Below are 24,659 nucleotides of genomic sequence, written 5' to 3'. Positions count from 1 at the left end.
GTCTCCAGTTTACTTCAAGGTCAACCTTCTGTAGCACTGCAGTAGAGGCTAGGCAGGAACTAGAAGAAAATGGGCCTTTGTTCCTGTGCCAGCAGTATTGAGCTACCTCATACTACACTTTCTTAAAACTTCCTGCTGAACAACACCCTCGCGCTAACTTCCCTTTACCCCACTACACCCGTGGCCAGAACAAGGAACAACCTACTCCCCACAGCACTATGACAAAATACGGTCTCCCTCCTTTTCCTTCCTAGACTGCTGCAGGCAGATTGCAACCATCCGCAGTTTTCATTCGCTCGAAGAATGAGAGTGTGTCGTTTGGGCTGGAGATCTTTCGGTTGGAAAACAAGCCTTACAGAGAGGATGACTGACAGGTTTCCCCTAATGGTGAATTCATGCGTTAAATGTGTGCACTGTCCGTCATGTTTCAACGATCTTTTTTTTTTCACACAGGTTCACTTGGAGCATGGATGCCATCATGGCGTTGGCAGAAGACTGCTGTGTTATGTTGCAATTTTAAATTCATTAAAAAAATAAACTCTGTCGTGCGCACTGATGTTCTATCACTGGCGTGCAGAAGTGCACACTGAAGTGCTGCGCGGCACGCCACAGATTATCGCACTAACACTAACATAACCAGGAATGTGGGAGAAGAAAAACATCTCTGAACTGCCGGCCATCGAGGTGGTTATCATGCCTTTTCGGCAAGCAGCTTCGTTCTATAGGTGTATGATAATGCTGAGTTTAGTTGCAATGTGAGTTATACATTGCAGTAGATGCACGATTAGCGCACACCTACAAAGTGAAGTGGTTTCCTTAACAGGCCCAGAAACGACCTTGCTTTTAACAACAATGGGTGCCTCGCATCACAGCGAACGTGCCTGTGCGTCTCTTTCGAGAATATGTAACAATACACTGTAATAAGGGTTTAGTACATTCCTCTGGACGGTAACGTTACCCTTCTGCAAGAGTCGTAAAGATACATATAAAAGAGCAAAATATACACGCTTGCGGAGCAGTGTTATGCCCTCTCATGCGGTGCAAATTTGCACCTTACAAGCGTTGTAATAAGCTCGTTAGATAAATTTAACTACAGTCCTTGGAAGGGTAAGTTTACGCTTAAGGTTACCCTTCCAAAAGAGACGTAAGGATGCACCTAAAAGAGCAGAACATGCACACTTGCAGAGCAATGTTATGCCCATTGACACGGTGCAATGTTGTACCTTAGAAGCGTTGTAATAAACTCATTAGGTAGGTTTTGACTATAGCCCTTGCGAGGGTAAGTTTACGCTTAAGGTTACCCTTCCTAACACGGCGTAAAGGTGCACCTAAAAGAGCAAAACCATATGCTTTCGCGGAGCAATGTTACACCCATTGATAAGGTGCAAAGTTGTACTCTAGCAGCGTTGTAGTAAGCTCATTAGATAGGCTTAACCGTAACCCTTGCAAGGATAAGTTTACGCTCTGAGATTGAGCATCAGCTTATTCCGAGTGGGTGCAAATATGCACCAGAAAATAAAACGTATGTTTGCACCTTCATGGCCTAAGCGTTACTCTTTCTGAGGAAGGGTAACGTTAGTCATCAAAGGCTTATACTTACACTTGACCAAACGGAGTAACATTACCCCGATAACAGCCTAAACATTACTCCGTACGCACTTACTCCCCCGACGAAGGAGTAACTTTGCACCCAAAGGGGGTCGCCACAGCGTCAGTGGATTTACCCCCTTAAAGGAGTAAGACCACTCCTTTTTTTCTTAGAGTGTGTACGAGTGAAAATGCGGCGAATGAAGGGGTAAAAACTAAGACAGGCTTCAACTTTTGCTTGCGTCTGAGACTATCTGCGTCCAGAATGAGCCGTGGGACGGCATCGCTCATAGACTGGTTTCACTCTGCCCTGCAGCAACCACGCCAGCTCCAGCAGGAGAAGCAACGGCAGCAGCGACGGCACCAGCTCGCTGCACGGCGGATGACACATCAATGGCGTGGGTGGGCGCCTGGAAGGAGGCCAGTTCGATATGGCCGGTGGAGTCGAGAGACCGACTGGAGGACTGCGAGGAGCCGGCAGCCTCGATGTTGGCCACGAAATCCGGCAGCGGCCGATCCTTGGTCTCTGGCCACGCGAGCACTGCTGCCGTCGCGAGCAGCATGGTAACCGCGTAAAAGACGGCATCTGCGGTCGGGTTACCGAACTGCACGCAAAGAGGAGAAAAAAGTTGAGGCTTCCGTTTTACGAAGCGACAAAATTAGCAGTTTACAAGCGCAGCAATGACGATAGAAAAAGTTGAATGTCAGACCACGTGCAGTCGATTGTGAAGCCGAAACAAGATGAGGAACAAACACGGAAAAGAAAATACTTTTGTCCCGCGAGCGCAAGGGATGTACAGGGACTTTTTTTTTTCAACAGAATAAGGTCTCTGACTAGACAGTAAACATGAAGGCTAAATTTCTCTATGCAAAGCATTCGCCATTTGTGCACGGCGGCCGTCAATGTGGGCCTTGATAGCGATGTTAAGAGGCAGGTAGTAGAGTAAAGGAAGGGCAGAATTTTAAGCGGGTAAGAATTTCATTTGGTACTCAGGGGAGGAGGAGGGAAGGGTGTTCCACAGTCGGGGTACGAAACGTGGGAGGCAGACGAAACAAGGACATAACGAGAGCAGGCAAATAACCGCTGCGCACAACCAAAGCTCACGTTCCGAAACACGAAACAGTTGAAGGGTGTGCAAGGCATGAGTAATACTGAGCGTAAGTTGCAACAAGTTACGGTCTGCATTCGAATAGATGTTGAAGCTTTGCTACCGTTCGCGCAGAGAAACGAAGAAACGATGGCATGCTATAACTGGCGTCAAGGCAGAGGTTTGGTCAAGTTGGTGATGATTCTTAATGCTGCGTAGAGACAAGCAAGACTGACAGAGCGAGTTGAATGTTTCACGTCCGTCTCGCCTGTGTCTGCGCTAATGATAAAAGCATGTATGGAGTTTTCACAATGCGAGACAAAACCCTTACAGCGGGCTTTAAAGCACGGTACGGAAGACGTACAAGGTAAGAGCGAATACAAGAACTCAGAGCGCGACATTTCGAGGTCTTTTCTAAATCAAGATGCCCTCTTCAGTAAAACTGCTCACATTCTGTCCAACGGCATTGCAATACATGCGAAAAAGCTTCCGGTACGCTTATCTCTGATGCTCCATGAAGCGGACACCACCGTTCTGGGGTCCGTTCGGAGTGTAGTAGACTACTCGAGCGAGAAAAGTGGGTGAAGAAAGTTGCGCACATGCAGGAGGCTTACGGGGTGTTTGATGAGCGGTTGGATGGCGGCGCCGACGCCGAACACTGTCTGGGCGAACCCGATGGCCAGCGCTCGGGCGCCGGTGGGGAACATCTCGCTCAGGTAGATTATGTTGATGTTGATCACGTTGCCGATGCACAGCCGGCCCACAAGCATCGTCAGCGTCTCGGCCGCGATGTACTCTGGACGAGGATTTGCAGCAGTACACTTACCAACGGCCGTTTCGAGAACTTCCCGAGGAAATCCACTCAATGCAATAAGTCAACGCTATCATTTTGCTGACTGCAAAGCAACCAGTCTCAAGGTAGTGCAGTCAACTAATTCAATGAAAACAAAATATGTTAAGCAGAAGTGTTACAAAGCAGTTGAGCGTGTGCAGTAAGCCAAAGCAGAAACGCAGAATTCGTGGGGTTATCAAGGAACCAAAGCAGTAAACTTTAAATAGGGCAAGTTATTAAAGACCTACTGAATCGAAAGTTTACTTCGGCGAATTTTGATCGCGATTTAATGTGCATGTTATGAACAGTATTTATTTTTAATATTAGGGCTGCGAAGCATCTAGTATGTTAGAAGCGTTCAAAAACCTCTGTAGCAGACGACGGATCCCCTAGCGGTGTGTTGGACAGCTAACAAGCCGGACTGAAATGACGCCCCATTGGCAAGCCGACATCGTTGCCAGCTCGCCGGTTTCAGGCGTTCTCAAGCACAGCTGCTGAATGCCAGGATGCAAAACGCTTACCAACCGGCCGTGTCTCAAGTGAGTGAACACCCCTTGTAGGCCCTTTTTCTGGTGCGTTTCTGGTGCGTTCCCACCTCGAAGCCCGATGGTCTCCGAGAAAAATCAACTGCCAGCATGTTGATACAGTGCGTGGCTGCGGAAAGGAATGCAAGGAATGCGGAAGGTACCATTGTGCCCTTTCCTCTACTGCCGTTTACACCCGATCTCTAAAGCTGATGTCAACTATCTGGAGTTCAGGTTTTAACGTGAATTCCCCTCCATTCTTCAAAAGATAATGGTGGGCGACTGACGCACGTTCTCCTTCGAGCTAACCCCTTTTATGGGCAGGGTTTTGTCAATAGGCCTCTCCCGGCTACATCAGAGCACGTACGTGTTTCCGGTCCGATCAGCAAAGCATGTCAGGTACCGATGGGGATATAATTGGGAGAAGAAAGGTTGCGAGGCGGCTCTAATAGAGAGAAAAAAGACGAAGGGAGAGCGCTGGTCACAAGCTAGCTTAGCCGGTTCGGAAGCTAAAGTTGACTGCTGCTCATCGAGCAACGCCCTTTTGACGTCACGTTGCTTACACCAGGCAGAGGTCTAAGGAAGGGTCTGCTTCGTCTGAAAATGAATAAACATGCACCCGTTTACTGCAGGTGCAGCTTTACCCGATGCTCGGTAATGCCCTCGTGCACCGAGTTTATCTGCTGCCGCGAAGACTCGCAGGCTGGGATGAGAATCTTGGAAGGCCACTAGAGCGTTACTTAAAACGCAGAATTTCTTGCTCCCTCCCACCGTTCATACTTGAGATCGAATACAGGAAGCTTCAGCATTACCACCCGGCGCGTTTCCACGACCTCAGAGACCGGAACGCGTAAGTTATTTGAAAGATAATATTAATTTATACTTATTTGAATGATAATATTACTCAGTAGATATAGATACACTGCCTACCGGCAATTTGCGCGGTAGGCGTATGGTCGACTGGGGTCCGGCAACCACGTCGTTCTGCCCAGCTGTGTAATTGAAAAGATTAGGAAAAACTTTTCCGTACCTGCAGTACACGGGCATTAAATGGTTCGAAGTAAATAGAGTAATGAACGCAGCGCGTAAGTCTTTCATTTGTAACCGGCATGTATTTTTCAACGCGCAGTGGCTTGCCCGGCCGAGGCGCGCAAGGATGAACCTGCCCAGCATCACCACAGCATTGATGCCACGGTCCTCGGAGAGAGCAATGTATATTTTGTAGCACAAATTTTGCTTCAGGTGTATTCTTTCGCTTTACACTGCGCTTAATTCTCTAGAGCACCCTTTTTGACATCCAGCTGTTTTTATTGATTTACCTCGCGTTCACTGCACGTGCTCCAAATTCCTATGCTCAGGCAGGAGTACCTTTTCCACGGGGCAAAAAATTGAGAAGGGAAAAGAGAAGGCGGGTCACTTTGTTTTAATCAAGACAATAACCATATTGCACGCACAGCACAGCGCACATGTGCTGTTGAAACGCGTGCCCGCTCGAAAATGCCGACTTAAGATGCGTTTATGTGATTTAATATGTCTTTTTTCATATATAACAGTATGTATTGAGCAAAGTGCTGCACGTGCTACCGGCACCAGCGCTTTGCACGAGCGGCATCGAGCAGACGCTCCGAACTTGTCCGAACTCAAGGCTTAAACATGCGTCACTTCCGGCGGGTGGTAATGGCGCCCGTTTTTCTAGTTTCGGTATTGAAGACTGAATTTTGCGTGTCGTTGGCGCTTTAACTGCCTGAAAGTGGAACGTAATGTTGTGTGGGTACCATAACCTGGGGGTGTACTACGAAAAAACAACCTTTCTACGGTTTAGAAAATTTCGGTCAAGTAGGCCTTTAAAAACGGACTGCACGCGTCGAAAGATTCTGAAAAGAAAAAAATCGCGGATAGTGTGAATAAAATACCAGATGTAATTCATATATGTGCATTTAATTTCATTTTATGCGCCAAATTTGCTTGCTTACGCGATATAAATTTATTTGGGCGTCTTTATATTTATCTATACGACAAAAGCTTGCAAAAAAGACCAAACGCTGTCAGTTTATTGAACAAGTTGCTACTTTAAACGTTGTCGCCTGCCTTTATCACACATATTGTTTGAAAAGAATTTACTCCACCTTGGTGGATTCCCCTAAATATTTTATAAACACTGTTCCCACTTCGAGTTACTGATCAATTCGGTCTCGCCCTGCCATAAGCTTGCCGTCCCGGTTAGCTCAGTTGGTAGAGCGCCTGCTCTGGTAAAGCGGTGGTCCCGGGTTCGAACCCCGGACCAGGACGAATTGTTTTTTAACTGCGAAGTTTCTGAGAAAGCTGTGTAGCTTTCCTTTGTGGCCGTATGTCTGCGCTTGGGTGGATGCCAATGAGTAATTACTCCCTTATTACCTGCTCGGTGTGCGCCGAGCATTCCACGCGTAATTTTAGTTTTCGTCCTAAGGAAGACGATTGCTTGCTGCAGGTACACAAACTTTGCAGACACACTCCGGCTGCTGCTACTGACTCGCAAGCGTGCACTAGGTGACCATAATCTTATCCCTCAGTCATTACTGCTGGTCGCTTGAAGAGCTAATACTGTTCACCGAGATTTCGTCCCACAGAAGGTTCGGGAGGAAAAAGAAGTGGAGTCCCCCGAAGCAATTCTTTCACACAGTGCTTAGGCGTGTATATTTTATATTAGGACACGGCGCATAGCGTTCGGCCGCCTGTTAGTGATCTACTGCGTGAAGACAAAATGATAATGATGCTCTTAGAGCAGGATGTTTTATGTGCCATCTAAGATGCGTCAAGGTAATCTTAACCGCACTCAAGGTTTCAGTCGTCAGTGAGCGATCAGCAGCAACGCCAGCGTCAAGGTCCGTCCTTTACGCTCAAGGCAGCGCCTGGTGCCATCTTGCAAGCATGCAGGAACAGCACGGTGGCGCAGGTGTTGGCTAAATGGCCAGAAAGGTCAGCTGACCTGTACAAACCGAACTTCGAGCTGCAATATTCATTTTACGAGAACTATTGTGTGGATAAACAGTACGAGAAGACCAGTGAACAGGAATCGGCGGCTGAAGATTATGTCCGCAGACAGCAGCGAAGCTACTTTCGCTGGGCGGAGGTTCAGTTTTACACGATATTCACGAACGTGCACGTAAACAACACATCGCCTCCGAAGCGAATCGAGAAGTTAGAAATTTGAGTTTCGTATGTTTGATATTGGGCTGACCCCAGTAAACTTAATATTTGGCGCTAAAACCACAAGTGAATCCAAACCTTTGGGCACGCAGGCGTGAACAACGTATGCGGCCGTGGTTAAAAGCAGGAAGCAGATGGTCGACCGCTTGCGCGGCAGGTACAGCAAGATCGCATAGCTGGCAATTCCACTCGTCACCTCAACGACGCCACCGATGACGAAGTTCGTGTACGGGTCCACCGGCAGCATTTGCGTGTCCAACGCCAATTCGTAGCGCACAATAGCTGTGCAGAATCTGCGAGGAACGGTAATGGACATGCCGTCGATGCATTTTTTATTTTATTATTTTTATGCACACAATACTGCAGACCTCATGCGGTCCAGGCAACGTGGGTAAAACTAGGAAGAATCAATATTCGTAACACCAAGAAATAATACAATTAAATAAGATACAATGGTCACAATACAAAACTGCAAATAAACAGGTTATCAGAAATGTGAAATTGGAACAGTATTTACGCAAGGTTTTCAAGAGATTTTCCGAAATTTTCATTTTCGGACACTCCTTGAGGGGATGAATCCCAGTCCGTTATAGTGCGTGGGAAATATGAATATTTACAGTGATTAGTCCTTGCAACATATGAGACCAAGGTGTAATAATGCTAGTGTCGGGTTTTTCAAGTTACAGAGTGCATGGCGTAACGGTCTGGTGAGATTCTAAATTTTCTGTTCATCAGCGAATGAAGGAAGATCCACCGAGAAATTTTGCGCCTGATGTGGAGGGGTTGTATTTGATTGGCTACAACTGGAGCAGACTGAAAGTCAGGATTTCTGAACTTATTATATATAAGACGCACTGCACGCCTCTGTTTTTTTGCAGTTCTAAAATGTCCTTTTTTACTTGAATCCCCAAACTATCTTCGCATATTCGAGTTTGGGCCTAATGAGTGATATAATATGCCAATTTCTTAACGCTGTTGGGCATTTCTTTCAGTTTATTTTTCAAAAAGCGAAATTTTCTCTTAGCAGATGCAGTGATATAGTTAATGTGGTCCGTCCATCTAAGATGATAATTATGACACCTAAGTATTTGTAAAATGTAACCTTAGAAATAGATATTATTAATAGGGTAGTTAAACCTCAGTGGCATTTTCTTTCTATTTATGCTCATAAATGCCGTTTTATCTATATTGATCACCATTCAACATTCTTCGCACCACTTCATAACATCGTTAAGAGCAGTATTTAGCAAGGCTTGATCAGAAGGTGAGCAGTTGGGTTTATACAGCATGCAATCGTCACCAAAGAGACTAATAACACTAGGCTCGATAGCAGAAACTATATCATCTACATAAACTAAAAACAAGTGCACTTCCTTGGTGACAGGAAGAGGCGAGGAACAAGCGCCATCAACCTCCTCAAACTGTGTACGGTGCTTTAAATAGGAGGCAATCTAGTTAATGAGGGCTAATGGTAATCGACTTATCTTAAGCTTGGGAAGCAATTTATTATGCCGAGCCTTGTCAAACGCCTTACTAAAATTAAAAAAAACTATATTTTTCAGGAATTATCTAACGCGGTACTGAAATTCTGAATAGCCGTAACTGAATGCGTGACAGCAGAAAACCCTTTTCTGAAACCATGCTGGCATGGGCTTGAAGTGCGCTACTATTTAATATCCATAAGAGTAACCAGCGCCAAAACGTTCAAGCATCTTACAACAAGTGGATTTAAGAGAAATGGGGCGATAGACTTCCTCACACACAACCAGTCTCCTTTCTTATAGACAAGAACGACTTTAGCTCTAAGCCTGTCGGAAGGGGGGGGGGGAGCAAAGAAAACGGTTATAAAGACAAACTTCTGGTAAAGAGGCCTGCGCATTAGGCCCTCCATTCCAGCCGAACTCTTCACGTAGGACTTCATTACAAGCTTTTGAACAGCGCGTTCTGCTGCGTGTTGAGTTGCTTCATTGCCGACTGGAACGAAATTTTACTTTAGCTATAATTCCAATTAATGTGCTTGGCATTCCATAAAACTAATCGTGACAAAGTTCCACGCTTGATGGAAAACTGGCACTATTGTTTCGCACGACTTTAGTGCAGAGGGCGAAGAAGACCCGAGGAACCAGCACAGAGCGCATCGATGGCAACGCCTCGGTTAGTTTCTTATTTAGACCCATCTTACTTGACTCGGCGGCCGTTTTGAACAGGTTATTGACGTTACTGACGTCATCTTTCGCATTTGTAGGGTTTTCACATCACTACGAACGGGATTTCATACCGTCTGCGCACCGAAGGTTTCGCCTGACTGTTTCCCCAATGGTGTGCCTAAGTGATTGTTTTCTAGAAGTTTTGGTCAAATGTGGTTTAAAAACGTTTATTTGGCAAATAAAATTGAATAGCAAGGCTTGAAACACTAACGAAGCTCATGTTGTTAAATAGTGCCTAACTGTCTTCATTTTTGTGTAACTGCATTAAATATTTGAACATTGTAGTTCTTGGGCGAAAAAAAAATAACGAAAACCCAAAAATTGCGCTTATTTTTCCCATGGTAGGGAAATAGTTGATTTAGCGCTGAAGACCATGCCCATTGAGGAAGGATGAAATAATGCAACCCGTATTTACAAACTAGCAGATTTTAGCCAAGAAACATCCACAGCACTTTCTCAACGCTTCTGCCCTCTAGCAGACTGTCTGGGTGTCACTGACACCATCAAAAGGGAAACCATATTCAGCGAGTCAAACTGCGACTGTCACTGCAAAACGACCTTGCGTAGCAAGGAACAGAATAAAATGCTATAACCAGAGCCCGTGGTCAGTTGACTACACCTCGTGGTGCGTAAGTTTTTCTGTGCAATCGCCAATTATGCACGCATAAATAAAGTGCGCATAATTATGTGCGCATGCATACAGTATCTGCAGAGGCCATCCGCAGCACCTGGCACTTCCGCGCCAGTCCTAAGATATTCATTTGCGAACACCCTCCTGCGAAGAAACGCTGGTAGTCTGGTTTCACGCAGCACGTCACCACTGCATTAATAGAGTAGCTTTGGCTGCAGTAGTTGAATGACAAGTGCAATAGTGCAATGCAATAGTCAAGTGCCGACTTGGCGGAAGTGCCAAGTAACGGGAACTCTCAAACAGTTTCACAAGTCATTTCATTTAATGTCTGCACAAGGTGACAAATTCTTCAAAATAATGCTTTCAATACTACTGCACCTCCAATTCAAAGGGTGAACCTGTGTGCGATTTCAGTTCATGAGTCGTAATAGGAGATGGTAACACAAAGCTTACAGCTCAACAACGAACGACAAACAAAAAAATAAAATAAGTTTTTTCCCGTTGTTTACATTTCTACTCTAAGCATTCATCCGACGGATAAACTACATGTGCTTTAACCTCGATGTGCAATAGTGAATCTAGCCAAAACATCAAGCTAGCTGTCCACTGGAGCCTTCGCCACAATTAACGTGTTGCCCGACTTACTTTCAGCAGACAGGGGATAATCGAGTGCTATATACTACAAAATAATTCGTGGTGCACTTACTGGAAGAAAACGTTGGTCACTGTGAACAGGATCATCTTTTTTGACTTGCAAAGGACCTTAAGTCCTGAGCCACTGATCTCTTCTTGGCTGCTACGTTGCTGAAAAATAGACATACCGCGCACACAAGCCGGCGTGGTTATTTGAAACCGCAGATACCTCCATGCAAACGTCTCATCGAGAGCAAACAATATTCAAAGCGCTTTTAGATAATCTGAGTTAGGGGTGTGAAGTGAACCAAATTCTACGGGTAGGTACTGGTTTGGTTTAGTTGGTTTGGTTTATGGGAGTTTAACGTCCCAAAGCGATTCAGGCTATGAGGGACGCCGTAGTGAAGGACTCCGGAAATTTCGACCACCTGGGGTTCTTTAACGTGCACTGACATCGCACAGCACACGGGCCTCTAGAATTTTGCCTCCATCGAAATTCGACCTCCGCAACCGGGAACGAACCCGCGTCTTTCGGGCCAGCAGCCGAGCGCCGTAACCACTCAGTCACCGCAGCGGCTCTACGGGTAGGTACTGTATGCACGAAAAGTATGAATAAGCCTAAAAATTAACATACCGTTAAATACGCAGCTGTTACTTTGCAAATTCGTGCAGCGCCTTCCTGAATACTACTTTCTCACAAAAATCAACTCGATTGTAAAAAATTGTGCAGTCCAAACTTGTTTGATAAAAGAATGCACTAAAAATATGGTGTGATGCGCAAATCTACGTTAGCATTATTGGTTGTACTATTCGCGTTTACATCGATCACCTTAACACTGAGAATTTGATTTCGCCGTCACTTTTCCGATCCGCTGCGTGGGCTTCTGGTGGGTGGAGACTTTTGAAGAATGGAGGTGAGTGGGTGGAGTTCATTTATGGCAGGTGCATTTTAAGAGTAAGCGCCCGGAAAAGGCACCTTCCGGACCCGAAGGGTGCCCGGAAAGTTCCCCCATCCACTCCAATTAACTAAAGGTGCTAGGGAGCAGAGGCTTCACACGGACACAGACCACGGCTTTTTCGCCGTAAGAGGACTCCGATGCTAATGCTGAACGAGCATATCCGATATAGACTGAAATTATTGCCGCCTACAAACGGTAGACGTAGTCGGGGGAGGTTTACTGGGTCGTATTAGGACGCGGAAGGCAGCAGGGAGCTCATGTCGACGAAGACGAAACAGCTAGTCCCTAGCATGACTAAGAATAGTCAAGTGCTAAGGTTCTCAATTGGGCTAATTGGTTGTAGTAATCACACATGTTTTAGCGCGTAACACAGACACGGGTAGAGAGATGGAGCAGGACGCACGCTAGACTCGCAACTGAAACATTACTGACCGGAGGAAGTATCTATACATTTTTTCTCTTGTACCGCTGGCGCCACCTATCAGCTGCTATCGTGTCATATGAAGAGAATACAACGAAAGAACAACGAAAAAAGAATAGACGCTGGTGACAGTGAGAAAAGTATACCAGATAAAAGTACACACTGGAAAGGCAGCGAAATGATGCATGAAAGAGGCCTACAAGATATCAAATCAGGTAAAGGCATTAACTAACAAGAACCGCGGGAGACCATAAAATGCAATGCGATAGTGGAATTGAAAGACGTGCACCGCGCGCATGAAAACTAATAATTAAAAACTCTTTAAACGTAAAAAACACGTGGAAGCACACCAGAAAAGCGACATTACAACTGTGTAAAAAAGGCGCGAGTCCTGTTCCCTCTCTCTGTCCGTGTCTGTGTTATGCACTAATAAACATGTGCGATTGCTAGTCAAGTGCCAGATAATACAATGCAGCCTCATGGCGCATGGCGCCACGAAAGTGGTTAGTAGTGTGGCAAATTCAGAACATATCTGGCATGCATTTAAACTTCCTACAGCGCAACCCTATGAGCAATCGTACACCTGGCTTCCTGAAAGCTCGAAGCTCGAGCTTGAATTGTAAGTGCAGCGACTGTAACGATGCAGCACTGTGGATGTCGTCCTCATAGACATCCCATTTGCAACGGTACCTCCAGCATTGTGCGAGGGTAGCTAAACTTGACGCTTCCACAAAGCTACGATATCCTTTATTTGACGTGCCACTGTACCGTTTGCAGAACTCGGGGCATATGTCGGTATATCTTACCTCTCTATAGTAACACTTCAAGGCGGCGAACTCTTCCTCTTTCATCTCCGGCCGGCCGTTTATCTTGGCAATCTTCCTGATGGCTTCTTCGGCTCTTGCGTACTTCCCAACCGTCAGGAGCCACTTCGGAGACTCCTCTATATACCTGATGACAGATTAAGAGAAAATATTGAGCCCATTTTCTAGCCAGACAGAGTAAACTATATAAAGGGGCTAGGCCCAGCGCTGTCCCTAAAAGACTCATGAAACGGTTTGTAGGTGGCTATAAAATGCGTACAATATTTAAACGATATCGAGCGTCCATGCTGTGCGCAAGCCTTCAGAAGCGAGCAGATAATTCACGAATATTTTTTGTTAATTTTTATTCCCGCAGCTTAAGGCGACGCCCGCTGCCGGTTTCTCGTGCGAATCGTGTATTACGCGTCGTATGGGTAGCGTGATGTAAGGAGCTGGAGAGGGCTTTATTTGACTCGTAAAACGTCGCCCTGTAATTTTCCGGAAAAAGCAGAACCGCGAAATATCTTCCGCTTTTATCTCTGTAGACTATTTCCCCGGGAAGTCGCCATTTATGCCCATACCAATGCGGGCATTGCTGCAGTGTCAATAGTAATGCGCTTCAGGTTTACAAGGCTGCTTGTTAGTCCGTGTGTGTCGCTTCGTTGATGCCGTATCGCGCTGTACGAGCGTCAAGGCGCACTAACCGCCGTCAAATCTGGATGGGCTCGAAGTCCTTCTCGCGGTCATGCACAAAAGTTATGCTCGAGCTCGGGGTCCATGGCACAAGGAAAGCCACTACGGCGTTTTTTTAGACGAAGCAGGCGAAGTAGATAAGCAGGGACTCGGCCGGACTGGAAGGGGCGTGTCGCTTCTCTCCATCCCGGCCGTAGCAGGACAGCAAGCCCGCAAACCGGAAGTGAAATACGACCGGGCAACGTATCTGTGGGCAAAGCGCAGTCACGGCCTGGTGTTTTTTTGTTGTTGGCTCCGATGTGCGAATTGAGAGGGAAAGAGGACTGAGTGTTTAATCCCCGGTATCGTTGGTGTGACAAACTAGATTTTTTTTTTTTTTGTGGGAGGATAAGGGATCCAGTATCTAAATATTTCGCTTTTCTTACTCTCGGTGCACTGAAGTCCTTGTATCATTGCCGTGTTCATAACTGTAAAGTCCGAGCATCTGATTTAACACACTCCGTGAACTCTGAAAGCACAATATGCATGTTACCGGTGAGGGACTTAAGGTTCTATCACTCGAGTGCCGGTATTTTTAGTCGAGGTCGCAGGTTCGATGTGTGAATCGAAATTCTGCATGTGGTTTTTGGCTTCATAACCGGTGAACCGGCTAGTCATAACCGGTGAGTTAGATCATTGTGTCATGAGGCCACGTACCGTATATGCTCGTGTAGAATCCGCACTTTTCTTCTTCAGATTTTCTCAGGTGTGGGTTATACACGAATCAGGCCAATAGCTACACATTAACACCCTTTGGTGCTACTGCCACTACTGTATCAGATAATTAAAAAGCTGGCGAAAGATACGAACATTGTATTTCACCATTCATCTCCGCTTTCGCGGTAATCGCCTTCGGACGAGCTCAGCTCATCGGCACTCTCACCGCTGTCGGACGAGCTCGCCTCATTGGCGTGTTTTCCAAAGATGGTCGTCCTCCGTACCGCCCATGGCGTTTGACAGCCCCGCGACTCTAAAACTCTTTGAGACGGTGTCCGCTGAAAACGACCACCACACGTGCAGAATCCAAGCGCACACTCGCTGGAGCGACGCTCGCTTCAGCCGTCCTGTCGGAGTTGTTTCGCGGTTGTCCGCGGCCATCCACCCCGTGTAGCATCGCCGACATTCCGCCTTGAACGGCCGGCTAACGTTATCAGACATCGAGCGGCTGCAGCACGCTTGTCAAGTCACCAGGAATTACAGCCAAGTCCGTTCGGCAGTCAGCCAGCACCGTAGAACAAAGATCAAATGGCGCAGGGCAAGGCACCGTGAAAACCGGAGGCAGAAAGCCGCGGAAAAGTCGTGTCGCGCAACGATAACAATGCATGCGGTGTGAGAAAAACTAACTGGCGCCATCTTGTAGCACTTTGTGGGAGTAGGCGCGTTTTTGGCGCGTTTTAGTTTTATTTTATTTTTCCAAATTTTTGTAGCCGAAAATGCGGGGTGCGTGCTATAAACGAGTATGTACGGTATACGTCTTAAGTAGATACGACATTGAGCACACTGGCAGCAGTTGAAAGCTCGAGTATTGGCACTGTCCTGCCAGAAAAATAAAATTGTGCACCCATCCTATTCAGTATATGCGCAACTTTCGCTCCAAGTACCGGCACTGGCAGAAAAATAGCATGTGAACATTTCAGTATTTCTGCATTAATGAATTTGAGGACATGTTAAGAGTTACTTACTAATGCGTTAATATTGGAAGGGTCCGCGCAAGCGGAAATGGCGACCGCCGTTTGTCAGTAGCCAGCGGCAGGTGGCCAGCCTGCTCAACGGAGTACGAATATACTAACTATGCGAACTTAGTATACTACCTCGGATATAACCACCTTTCGTGTATTAACCTCGGGTATAACGAACCTAAGTACGCTACCGCGGATACAGACTTTCATTGCTAACGCTTTCAAACGATCCACCGAGGATCGCGTACGAGTTCTTTTGTTAGGTGACGACAGTCACGGCCCGGAAGTAAAGGGATAGGTACTAGTTACGGGTATCGCGTTGACAGCGCTTCCACCAGGCGTTTCCCCACCCACTGTCCGATTGCTTATAGCATGGGTGTACTCGCGGACAACTTTCTGTGGCTATGCAGCAGCAGCAGCAGAACTTACGTGTGCGAGACGACGGCTGCGTGACCTGTGCGTTTGACTTATGAGCGCATGATGTAATTATTGCGTAATCGGTCGCCGCACGCTCGTAGCACCTGATGCAGAGCCACGAAGCTGTCTGCAACTATAACTCAATCGCCTGCTGCGCACCGCTGACACCCTGCCTTATTCTCGCGTCCTAACCCAGTTGCATGCGGCCATGATTTTTGTCGCGTACAGGAAAATCTTCGCGAGCAAGACATACAACACAAAATTGCACCACAAGTAACCAATGTCATAGCTCGCTTCATGAGCATTTAGTCGACACCCTATTGCACTTATACATTTCGGCCCAGCAGAAGTTTCAGGCAAGCTTATTGCGGCGAGTATCAATGTTTTTTTCATGTTACTTGTTCAAGACCGCCGGAAAACCCGTAATTTTGTCACGCCGCAGGCGTACGAATTTCCCTGAAGAAGATGGTAACCGCGCGCGACACCCTCTTTGCGACGTTCGAGATAGTTGTCGGCGTCTTCAGCCCTTTATCGCAAAAAGTTCTCGGCCACGCTGAATTTCGAGGAGACGAAGAACGACGGTGATGCTAATCTTTGACGACCGCCGAGGTGGCTTGCTGCTACCGCTGCCGCCGAGTTCTGTTCGCGAGCGCAGGTTTGCCTAATAAACAGCGAGCTTCACGCCTGTCCTTTTGCCTGCCGTCAGCGTTCGCGTCCGTGCCGTCACCCCAGTGACGCGACAGCGTGATAGCCAAGTTGAAGATTCACTGCCTTCCACTTTAGTTAGTGTACTTCGGTTTGGTTTGGTTTGGTTTATGGGGGTTTAACGTCCCAAAGCGACTCAGGCTATGAGAGACGCCGTAGTGAAGGGCTCCGGAAATTTCGACCACCCGGGGTTCTTTAACGTGCACTGACATCGCACAGCACACGGGCCTCTAGAATTTCGCCTCCATCGAAATTCGACCACCGTGGCCGGGATCGAACCCGCGTCGTTCGGGCCAGCAGCCGAGCGCCATAACCACTCAGCCACCGCGGCGGATGGTTAGTGTACTTCAGTTAATGGTTCGAAGCTTCAATAATCAACAGTTCTCTGCCATCTCTGCTCTCTGCCAGCTGCTCTTGCCATCTGCAGAGACCAAATAGCACTAGCGTCCACGGCTGCGAACGATTCTCAGTGTCGACGCTCAAATTATCGCTTTGAGAATACACGGAGTTTGATCGGGGGCTCACCTCCACAGTACCAGAGGCAGCGCGTACATGGTGGCGTAGACAGTGAGCTGCCATTGCCAGCCAGGCACAATGGCAGACAACCCAGCCAGCAGGGCGATGCCCACACCCCAGAAGAGGCCGTAAGCTACCATCGATCGACCTCGGTAGCTCGGACCTATGCTCTCCACATCTGCAACAAGGACCGCACGAACACAGTGGTGCAGTCGGGGTCGGGTCAGGAGCATGCGCAGCAAACGAGAGAGAGAGAGAGAGAGAGAGAGAGAGAGAAACGGGGAGTCTTAACACGAAATTGTTGGCTAAGAAAGAATGCTGGTAATGTAAGTGGTCTATGCACGCTTACACAGCGTCAGGCTGTTGTTGGCGGCAGCAACTGCGATGGCGTTGAAGAAGCGCAGCGAGCAGAAAACGGTGAAAGAGCCGACCACGGCCATGGTGTACTCCAGAATCACGTAGCTCACCAAGCCGCATAGCAGCACGGGCCGGCGACCATACCTACGAAAGCGAGTGGGGAATGGAACTTTAGAACAGCGAAGAGTAACTGCACAGCACAGCCCACCTTTTTTCATTTATTTAAGCATCTTACGCATCTCTCACTTCATAGTTTTTATGCCCTGAGGCAATAAACATCGCTTCAAAAAAAAAAAAAAACTGCACAGCAGGTAAGAACACACGTAGGAAAAAAACCTACCGGAAACAGGAGAGACAATTTCACTGAACTTTACAGAAGGTGCTCACAAGAAATGAGCATCTGAGCACTTGTGTTCCTAAATAGGTTGTTTTACCGGCATCCGACGCGTTCTTCAGGCGTTAATGCGAATCGCGAATACTACGCAGTGCAACAGTGACACATTTAGTCTGAAGGAAATGATGTATTTGCAAGAAAAAAAATAAAGTTCCCGAAATTCGGTGGAAACACGACCGTTACTTAAGCAGTATCAAGCAATTCTCGCAAATTTGTGCCTTCCGAATGAGGTAAATGATTTTAGCCCAGAGGTGACACCACTGTCCTCGTTGGATCATGTGGGATCGAAACTTAACACGCCGTATTAGCCGGGCAGCATAGTTTCAGGACGAAAGGTTGCAGGCTAGGTAGTAAAGCCTTGGTGATATCGGGCCCTATGCAACGCATACGGTGACATCAGTGAGAGCCAAGGCAAAAGTTGCGAAGGTTTCTCAAGAACGAGTGCAGTAATGGCATGCTGCATCTCATTTCACGATCTAATTATTGTGTTTAGGATAAGGACTTGCGGATGCTTCACATTTTTGCGTGTCACTAAAGTCAAACTTAAGACGAAAAACATGCCCGCCATGTCCCTGCTAACTACTATAGTGTTAGTTTTGAAAATTTTTGTCCTCGCTGCGCTGAACTCCTATCAGCTGCAAAGAGCTTCCGTCGATCATGTCGACAAGCAGAAGTTACGCACACGAGTATGTGTAAGAAGTAGACAAGGCAGATACTCCGAACGTTATTAATGAAAATTGACGTTTCTAAGACTACCTCAGTTACCCAAGGCTGTAAAATCTTGTACTTGCCATGGTGCAAATAGTTATTTGCAGTTTCGCGCTCCGGTGAAATAACTTGTTATCACACGCTTAGCTACAGCAGCAGCGCATGCGTAACTCACATGTCTGAGATTCGACCCACGATGACGAAGCCGACTGTCATGCCAATCATGTAGATACTTTGGGGTAGCGCATTCATCCAGGCCGATTCACACACCAGGTTCCACTGTAGGCCACATAAAATGCTGTCAGTACGAGCCGCAATAACATACGAAGTTTGAGCATACGCCCTCGAGATTATTATTTTCCCCGAAGATACCAGTGCCTCGTGCAACTGCACCCGGGTTGCTGCTCAGCCGGAAGCACCCACGCCTTGTGACCCTCCGAAAGGCTCACAGGTACAGGAGTATTATTGCACATCGAAGGGTGTTTCAGCGAAGCAGTTTCGCCGAATAATACTTTAAGAAGATTAAGCCGTCAGTAAGTTTTTGATCAGGTTACGTACAGCTCCTGTATATGGAAGTTCCACGCGGGCTAGCTGGTTTAATCACACTGATCGGTGTAACAGGGCAAAAGATACGCGAGTAGGCGCCCAAGATGAGCCACAGGTCAGCTGGCTCTTACCTAGGACAGCTTCAGTTAGCAGCTTAGATAGTGAAAACGTTTACGGGGTAACCATATAGTTTAGCGTAAGGAATAAAGGACGTGGTTAACAGCGGGAGAAGGGCAGACGCGGCACAAACGAAACAAGAATGGGCAAGCGCCGATTCTCAACAGATAATCATAAACGCCTTCACTAACTTGCCCAACCATCAGTTATTTCTAGTACTTTGTGCTTGTATACCTTTCCCAACTTTCCTACGATTCGAGTCGGCGCTTGTCCAGTTCATTTGCGTCTGAGTCGCATCTGTCATTGCGCTGCTGATCATGAACTTCCAACAGCTCTCCAAACTCTTACCATTAATGAGAGAAAAGAAGTGAGCAGAAATCACTGAACGCAGAGGAGGCGGGCAAGGACGCTGTTTTTCATGACAAACAAGCAGTTCTCTGAAATGGCCGTCGACAAAACAAGTTATGCATAAAACGGCTTTCGATGAAATCTTCCGAACTATGGCTTCATAGAAAGGCCAGCGAGAACTGAATTCGCTCTCGTTGCTTAATATCCTATCGCGTAATGACATTTCGGGACAGCCCTGAGCGCCCCATACGGGCTGCTTGATTTTGCACTTCAGAACCGGCGAGAGCGGTCTTCGTCTGCAGCTCTACAACCACTGAAAAGTGTGATTTAACTATTCCTAGTTAACGTTCAACATGGCTGAAGGAGCGTTCTTAGACATTGCGCTTTGAGTGACGCTCCATAAACTCTGCTTGCAAAAAAAAAAAAACAGAGTTAATCCTTCCCTCATTCTGCTTCAACGAAGAACTCGAAATTTCAGCGCCGACATTCTTTCATTTCACAAAACGTTACGACCAGCGAGCAAAAAAGCAAACAAAAGCTGAGTTAGCAAATTTTCTCGCGTGAGAACAGCGAAACTACAGCGGATATCGAACCCCGCAAAAATAAAAGCTTTAAATGATTTTTTTAGCCCGCATCGCGGGTCCGGTTTGTCTTTAGAACGCCCCATGTGATGATGCGACTATGCTATCAAGTAACTCCTCCCTCGATATCGTTACTTCCAATCTCAACGATGACAATAATAACAGCCATGGGTTGTCTAGAAAAACGGGTCACTTAGCAGCCTTACAAAAACAATTAGCAATTTTTATTCGCGCCCCATAGCTCATCGTAGTAATGCCCCAATGATCCTCATTATTTCCCTTCCTATATTTCTTGCTGAGCGGTGTCGGTTTGAGCATAGAACATGACGTCTCATTAAAATTTCATTTTTATCCTGCTCTTCCTCGGAAGAAAAATTTCTAGCAACAGGATTACCTTAAGGGCGCAACACTTTCATTCATATTTATCTGAATTGTTGCATCACAACGAGGGTCTCGCGTATGATTCACATTTCGTACCGATAGAACATTTACAAAATCAAGTCCTACCTATCATTACTTCTAGTCCAACGGTGCCAATATTTCTGCCTTTTTTCAGCAACTTCATATTCTTCCCATTACCGACCTAGTCATGCATAGCTTGTGCATTTTCGCATATCATTTTGTTAATGATAGTGGTCTTCTCAAGTTCATATATCATTAATAGCTTACTAATCCCAATATTAATATGTTCTCACCAAGATATAACTCCGCCCTTCCAAAAGCCCGCACTTAATACAGCATCTTCACATCTGGATCATTTCAGTTGAAACACTGAACGACACCCCTCTGAGCATTAAATCTAGTTCATCTGTGCAATTTTTATTCACTTATATCGATCTTTTATTCTGCAGTCGTCTAAATTTGTAGCCATAATGAAATATTGCAAATAATTCTGAAAATGGCTAATATCTCAAAATTTAGTACAGTGAACTTCGGTATTTGTAGGGGTATTGTTATAGTGAATTTTTGTGTTTTGTTCTAGTGTTCGTCTTATTCAACGTTGATTGTTTTATTTTTGCAATGTTTCTACTTGTAACCATTAATTTCATGGTTTCGATTTCGGTTATTCTGAATTTTCAGTTATTTTTCTTCACTATCTTTCCTATGGCGTTATTGTATTTGCTCTAATACATTACGTTGTATTCAATAATGTGTACAAATACTCTTATCGCTGCTGCCATCTTACATTTAATTTTATTTAGTGCAAGAGGTCCCGGTACACTACTTCACTATGGGGCCTCTGTCTGCATTTATTTAATATGAATGTACTGATTTTAGGTGACCAATAAACTTGAAGCTTGAAGTGCACACTATCGGACAGCGAGTAATCAAAAGCCTGACACGGGATCGTTTTTGTACTGGCCCCACCCGGGTCCAGGCCCGGTGTAACAATGGGTTTAAGGTCCGGCACGTGGGCAGGGATGCACCTGGGCATTTTGGTAGGCCCGAGCCCGTGCAGTGCTCTATTTGGCACTACAAGATGAGATTAATTAATTAAATAATAATTAATAATTGGTTTTTGGTGGAATGGAAATGGCGCAGTATCTGTCTCATATATCGTTGGACACCTGAACCGCGCCGTAAGGGAAGGGATAAAGGAGGGAGTGAAAGAAGATAGGAACGAATAGGTCCGTAGTGGAGGGCTCCGGAATAATTTCGACCACCTGGGGATCTTTAACGTGCACTGACATCGCACAGCACACGGGCGCCTTAGCGTAGATCCATTTTCCAAGCATTTCACCTCTGGGAAGCCGAGCACCAGGCTAGAAGCAAGCTTATCCTCACTGTATAACCGGTGGGTACCCGGTGCTCAATAAAGCACAGGAATACATTGCATCTTACTGTACTTTTAAGGAAGAAACTGCCAGGAGACCGTAGTTATTGTCACTGCAAACTTCTCTTGTTTTCCTTTAAAGAGTGCACCAAAGCATGCACACTTATATTGGGGTGAAGCTAGAGTTTAAGTTGCCCGTTATTTTTTTGCATGTGCCCTCGCACACTTCATGGCCCTATGAATAGTCAAAGTCCACCCATGGCAGCAATGAGAGCCTGCAACGAGCAGCCAGACAGCTCCCCGTTACTGTCCGAGCCTCGAGGGAAAAATATTTTTCGGGGTACGACACTAGACGCTTGGAATTGCTTGAGCGCGTGCCATCAAGGGGGCAGCTGGTGGTCAAGCTGGTTCGAGGAAAGGGAGGAAAGGGGAGGGGTATGAGTAAGGTGGGGAAGACAGCTGAGCTGGTGAACAGCAGTGCTCAAAGGCAGCTTCTGCTTCAAGCCGTTAGGCAGGAGGGTTAGGAGCGGTGGTTGTAGAGCTAGCCGAGAAGGAGCGAGTAATGTGCATGAGGATGAGGTGGGTGTCAGGTGCCTTCAGGGACTCTCGGAAGTTCTCGAAATGAATGTTCGTCTTAAGGCGGTTGCTTTGGCCAGCGTATCTCCGATCCCCGTGTGTGAATTTCACGGGCAGCTGATCAGCAAACTTGTTGCCTGTGATGTCAGCGTGCCAGGTATCCAGCGTATAGCGACTGGTTAGGGGTATTTTTTTTAGGACACCATTTAGGTACAAATCGTAGTACAAATCGTAGTACAAATAAATGACAAGTGAATTGCTTACCATAGTGATTGAAACCAGGGCTCACCTTCTCGGTTCCCGAAGGCCAGAACTCGGAATGATCGTACTCCCAAGCGTTGCAAAAGACGCCAGCACTCCTGTTAATGCCGTGCTTGGAAACTGCGTATCGAAGGCACGTGTGGTACTCCCCAGAGGACTTTTGTGGAATGGCCTCGTCCTTCCATTCCTCGAGGCTCCAGTTGGCGTAGTATGGCAGCCGTGCGCACCAGTGGCCCACGTCGGGGAACATGAACGAAGCACACAAGTTGTTGACGGCCAGCATGACGCCTCGGTACATGGCAAGTACTAGAATCACGTTCTGGTAGTTTCCCGTTTCGCCGATAAAGTTGGTCACCTCCATGGCCCCTGAAATAATTTCACGTGTGAGCCATATAGAGGCGGTACAGCGTACTCGCATGTGCACAAATTAGAAAAGAAGTCAGCATTTCAACTGTGCGCCTACAGCTATTGAAAGTCTGGGAATGCATAAACTCTGCCCGTGAGCGCACTATTCGATTGTGAATGTATGCGAATGTAATGCATTTAAGGCGGAAAGCTGGGCTAGTTGGCATTTAGATTGAGAGTACATAGTAGTAGCGCTAAATAACAGGGACGACAGGATAGAAGAAGACAACACAGGCGCTAGACATCAACTGACTTTATTTTCGGAAATACCACGCATTCATAGGTGACAATCAGGTGCCAAAAATCAACAATCAAACCGCATGCGTGACAGCACTTCCCGACACAAGAACTTAAGTTCTTTAGTACAAAATAACGTTCGATTTGCTCACGCACGCATTGCAGTACCGAAGCGTGGCCTTGTGGCAGGAGCACCCGCCTCGCATTCGGGAGGTGCTGGGTGCGATCCCCAGTGCCGCCGGGCGGTGCAAGCTGGCGCAAGCTGGTGCAAGCGGCTCCGTGTTAAATCACTTATGAGGCGTGCGGTGCCGCGGGCCTCAACTATGGTGTGGCCGGCTCCTGTCGGACATGACTAATTACTTGACGCGCCATCCTTTTATTCCCCCGTCGTCTGTCCGTCGTCGGTTGCTGCCCCAGGCTTCCTTCTCCGGGAGCCAGTCAAAGGGGTAAGGTCATTCGCACCGAGACAAGCGTGAGAAAAATTCCACAGATTCTTCCCCAGGGTACAGCCATCTTTTTTTTTTTTTTGTGCGGTCGTCAGCCACCTGACGCTGTCGAAATTGCCGCTGCTGTAGCCACCCCCGGGGTGATCCCGATCGATGGAATCTGCGCCTTAATCCACTTCGGCTGGTATGCATCCCGTTCATAACAATACATATGGGGTTGGATATATTCTGCGTATTCATTTATCTCACCAATGGTGCAATTATAGTCCATTGTCGACTAGCATTTACGAAAGCCAGCCTGGTCCTTTGGTTGGTTGAAATCTAAGGTGGTCATGGCTCTTATTGATTACCTAAGTAAACACCTTGTAGGCAACAGACAGCAAGCTGATTGATTTAACTTTAACGAGATAGCGTTAAAGCGGACGTCCCGAGGAAAATACGTGCGCGTTGTCGCACTAATTCAGGATTGGTCGAGAGGGTTGTGACATCATATGTTGAGTCGTGAAATGAAAATCACAAACTCTAGTTAACTTGTGACTAGGAGGTCGTAGCATGACTGGGATGTCATTCATGACCCTTGGGTTGCAAGCGGTAATTAGTTGGGAATCGAACCTATGACACTTGGGTTGCGAGTCAGGCAGGTTACTACTAGACCATTGAGACAAGTTAATTCGACTTGACTAAAGGGAGACATTTTGAGTTGCGGTGTATCACGTGGTCTATTATGCCTACTGATGTATGCTAATGACTAATTATAAATAGGGCCAATTAACAAAGGATCAAATAACCATTAACACTGACGCGTCATACCATTTTTAGGCGGAGCCTTAAATGTCCCCTCAATTTTTTTCAAGCCCTTTATGCCTCCTTTACTATGGGTCAAGATAATGTTAGCGCTCTTCCAAGATTCGGGTACGCTCGAGGTGATGAGGCATTGCGTATAAAGGGTGGCCAGTTGTTCTAGCACAATATGCAGTTACCTTGTGTGG

The 24,659-nt window shown here is 46.7% G+C and overlaps 1 protein-coding gene and 1 non-coding gene across 2 annotated transcripts; one reads left to right on the top strand and one right to left on the bottom strand.

Annotated features, from left to right (window-relative positions):
* Window positions 1–1,787: 1,787 nt before the first annotated feature.
* On the bottom strand, window positions 1,788–22,943 carry LOC144097060 (solute carrier family 22 member 6-B-like). Its single transcript, XM_077629851.1, has 9 exons — window positions 22,611–22,943; window positions 18,555–18,658; window positions 17,270–17,421; window positions 16,930–17,098; window positions 12,875–13,019; window positions 10,762–10,859; window positions 7,296–7,510; window positions 3,290–3,471; window positions 1,788–2,192 (listed from the first exon to the last, which is right to left on the bottom strand). Exons 1-9 carry the CDS (start codon window positions 22,941–22,943, stop codon window positions 1,875–1,877), a joined length of 1,716 nt encoding a protein of 571 aa, XP_077485977.1. The 3' UTR covers window positions 1,788–1,874.
* TRNAT-GGU (transfer RNA threonine (anticodon GGU)) lies at window positions 6,246–6,319 on the top strand. The gene has a single exon. It is a non-coding gene; the product is annotated as a tRNA-Thr (tRNA).
* Window positions 22,944–24,659: the final 1,716 nt, after the last annotated feature.

The sequence above is a fragment of the Amblyomma americanum genome, chromosome 1 (genome assembly GCF_052857255.1).
Source record: "Amblyomma americanum isolate KBUSLIRL-KWMA chromosome 1, ASM5285725v1, whole genome shotgun sequence".
Lineage (NCBI taxonomy): Eukaryota > Metazoa > Arthropoda > Arachnida > Ixodida > Ixodidae > Amblyomma > Amblyomma americanum.
Note: the sequence above shows the minus strand (reverse complement) of the source record. Positions and strands in the feature narration are given on the sequence as shown.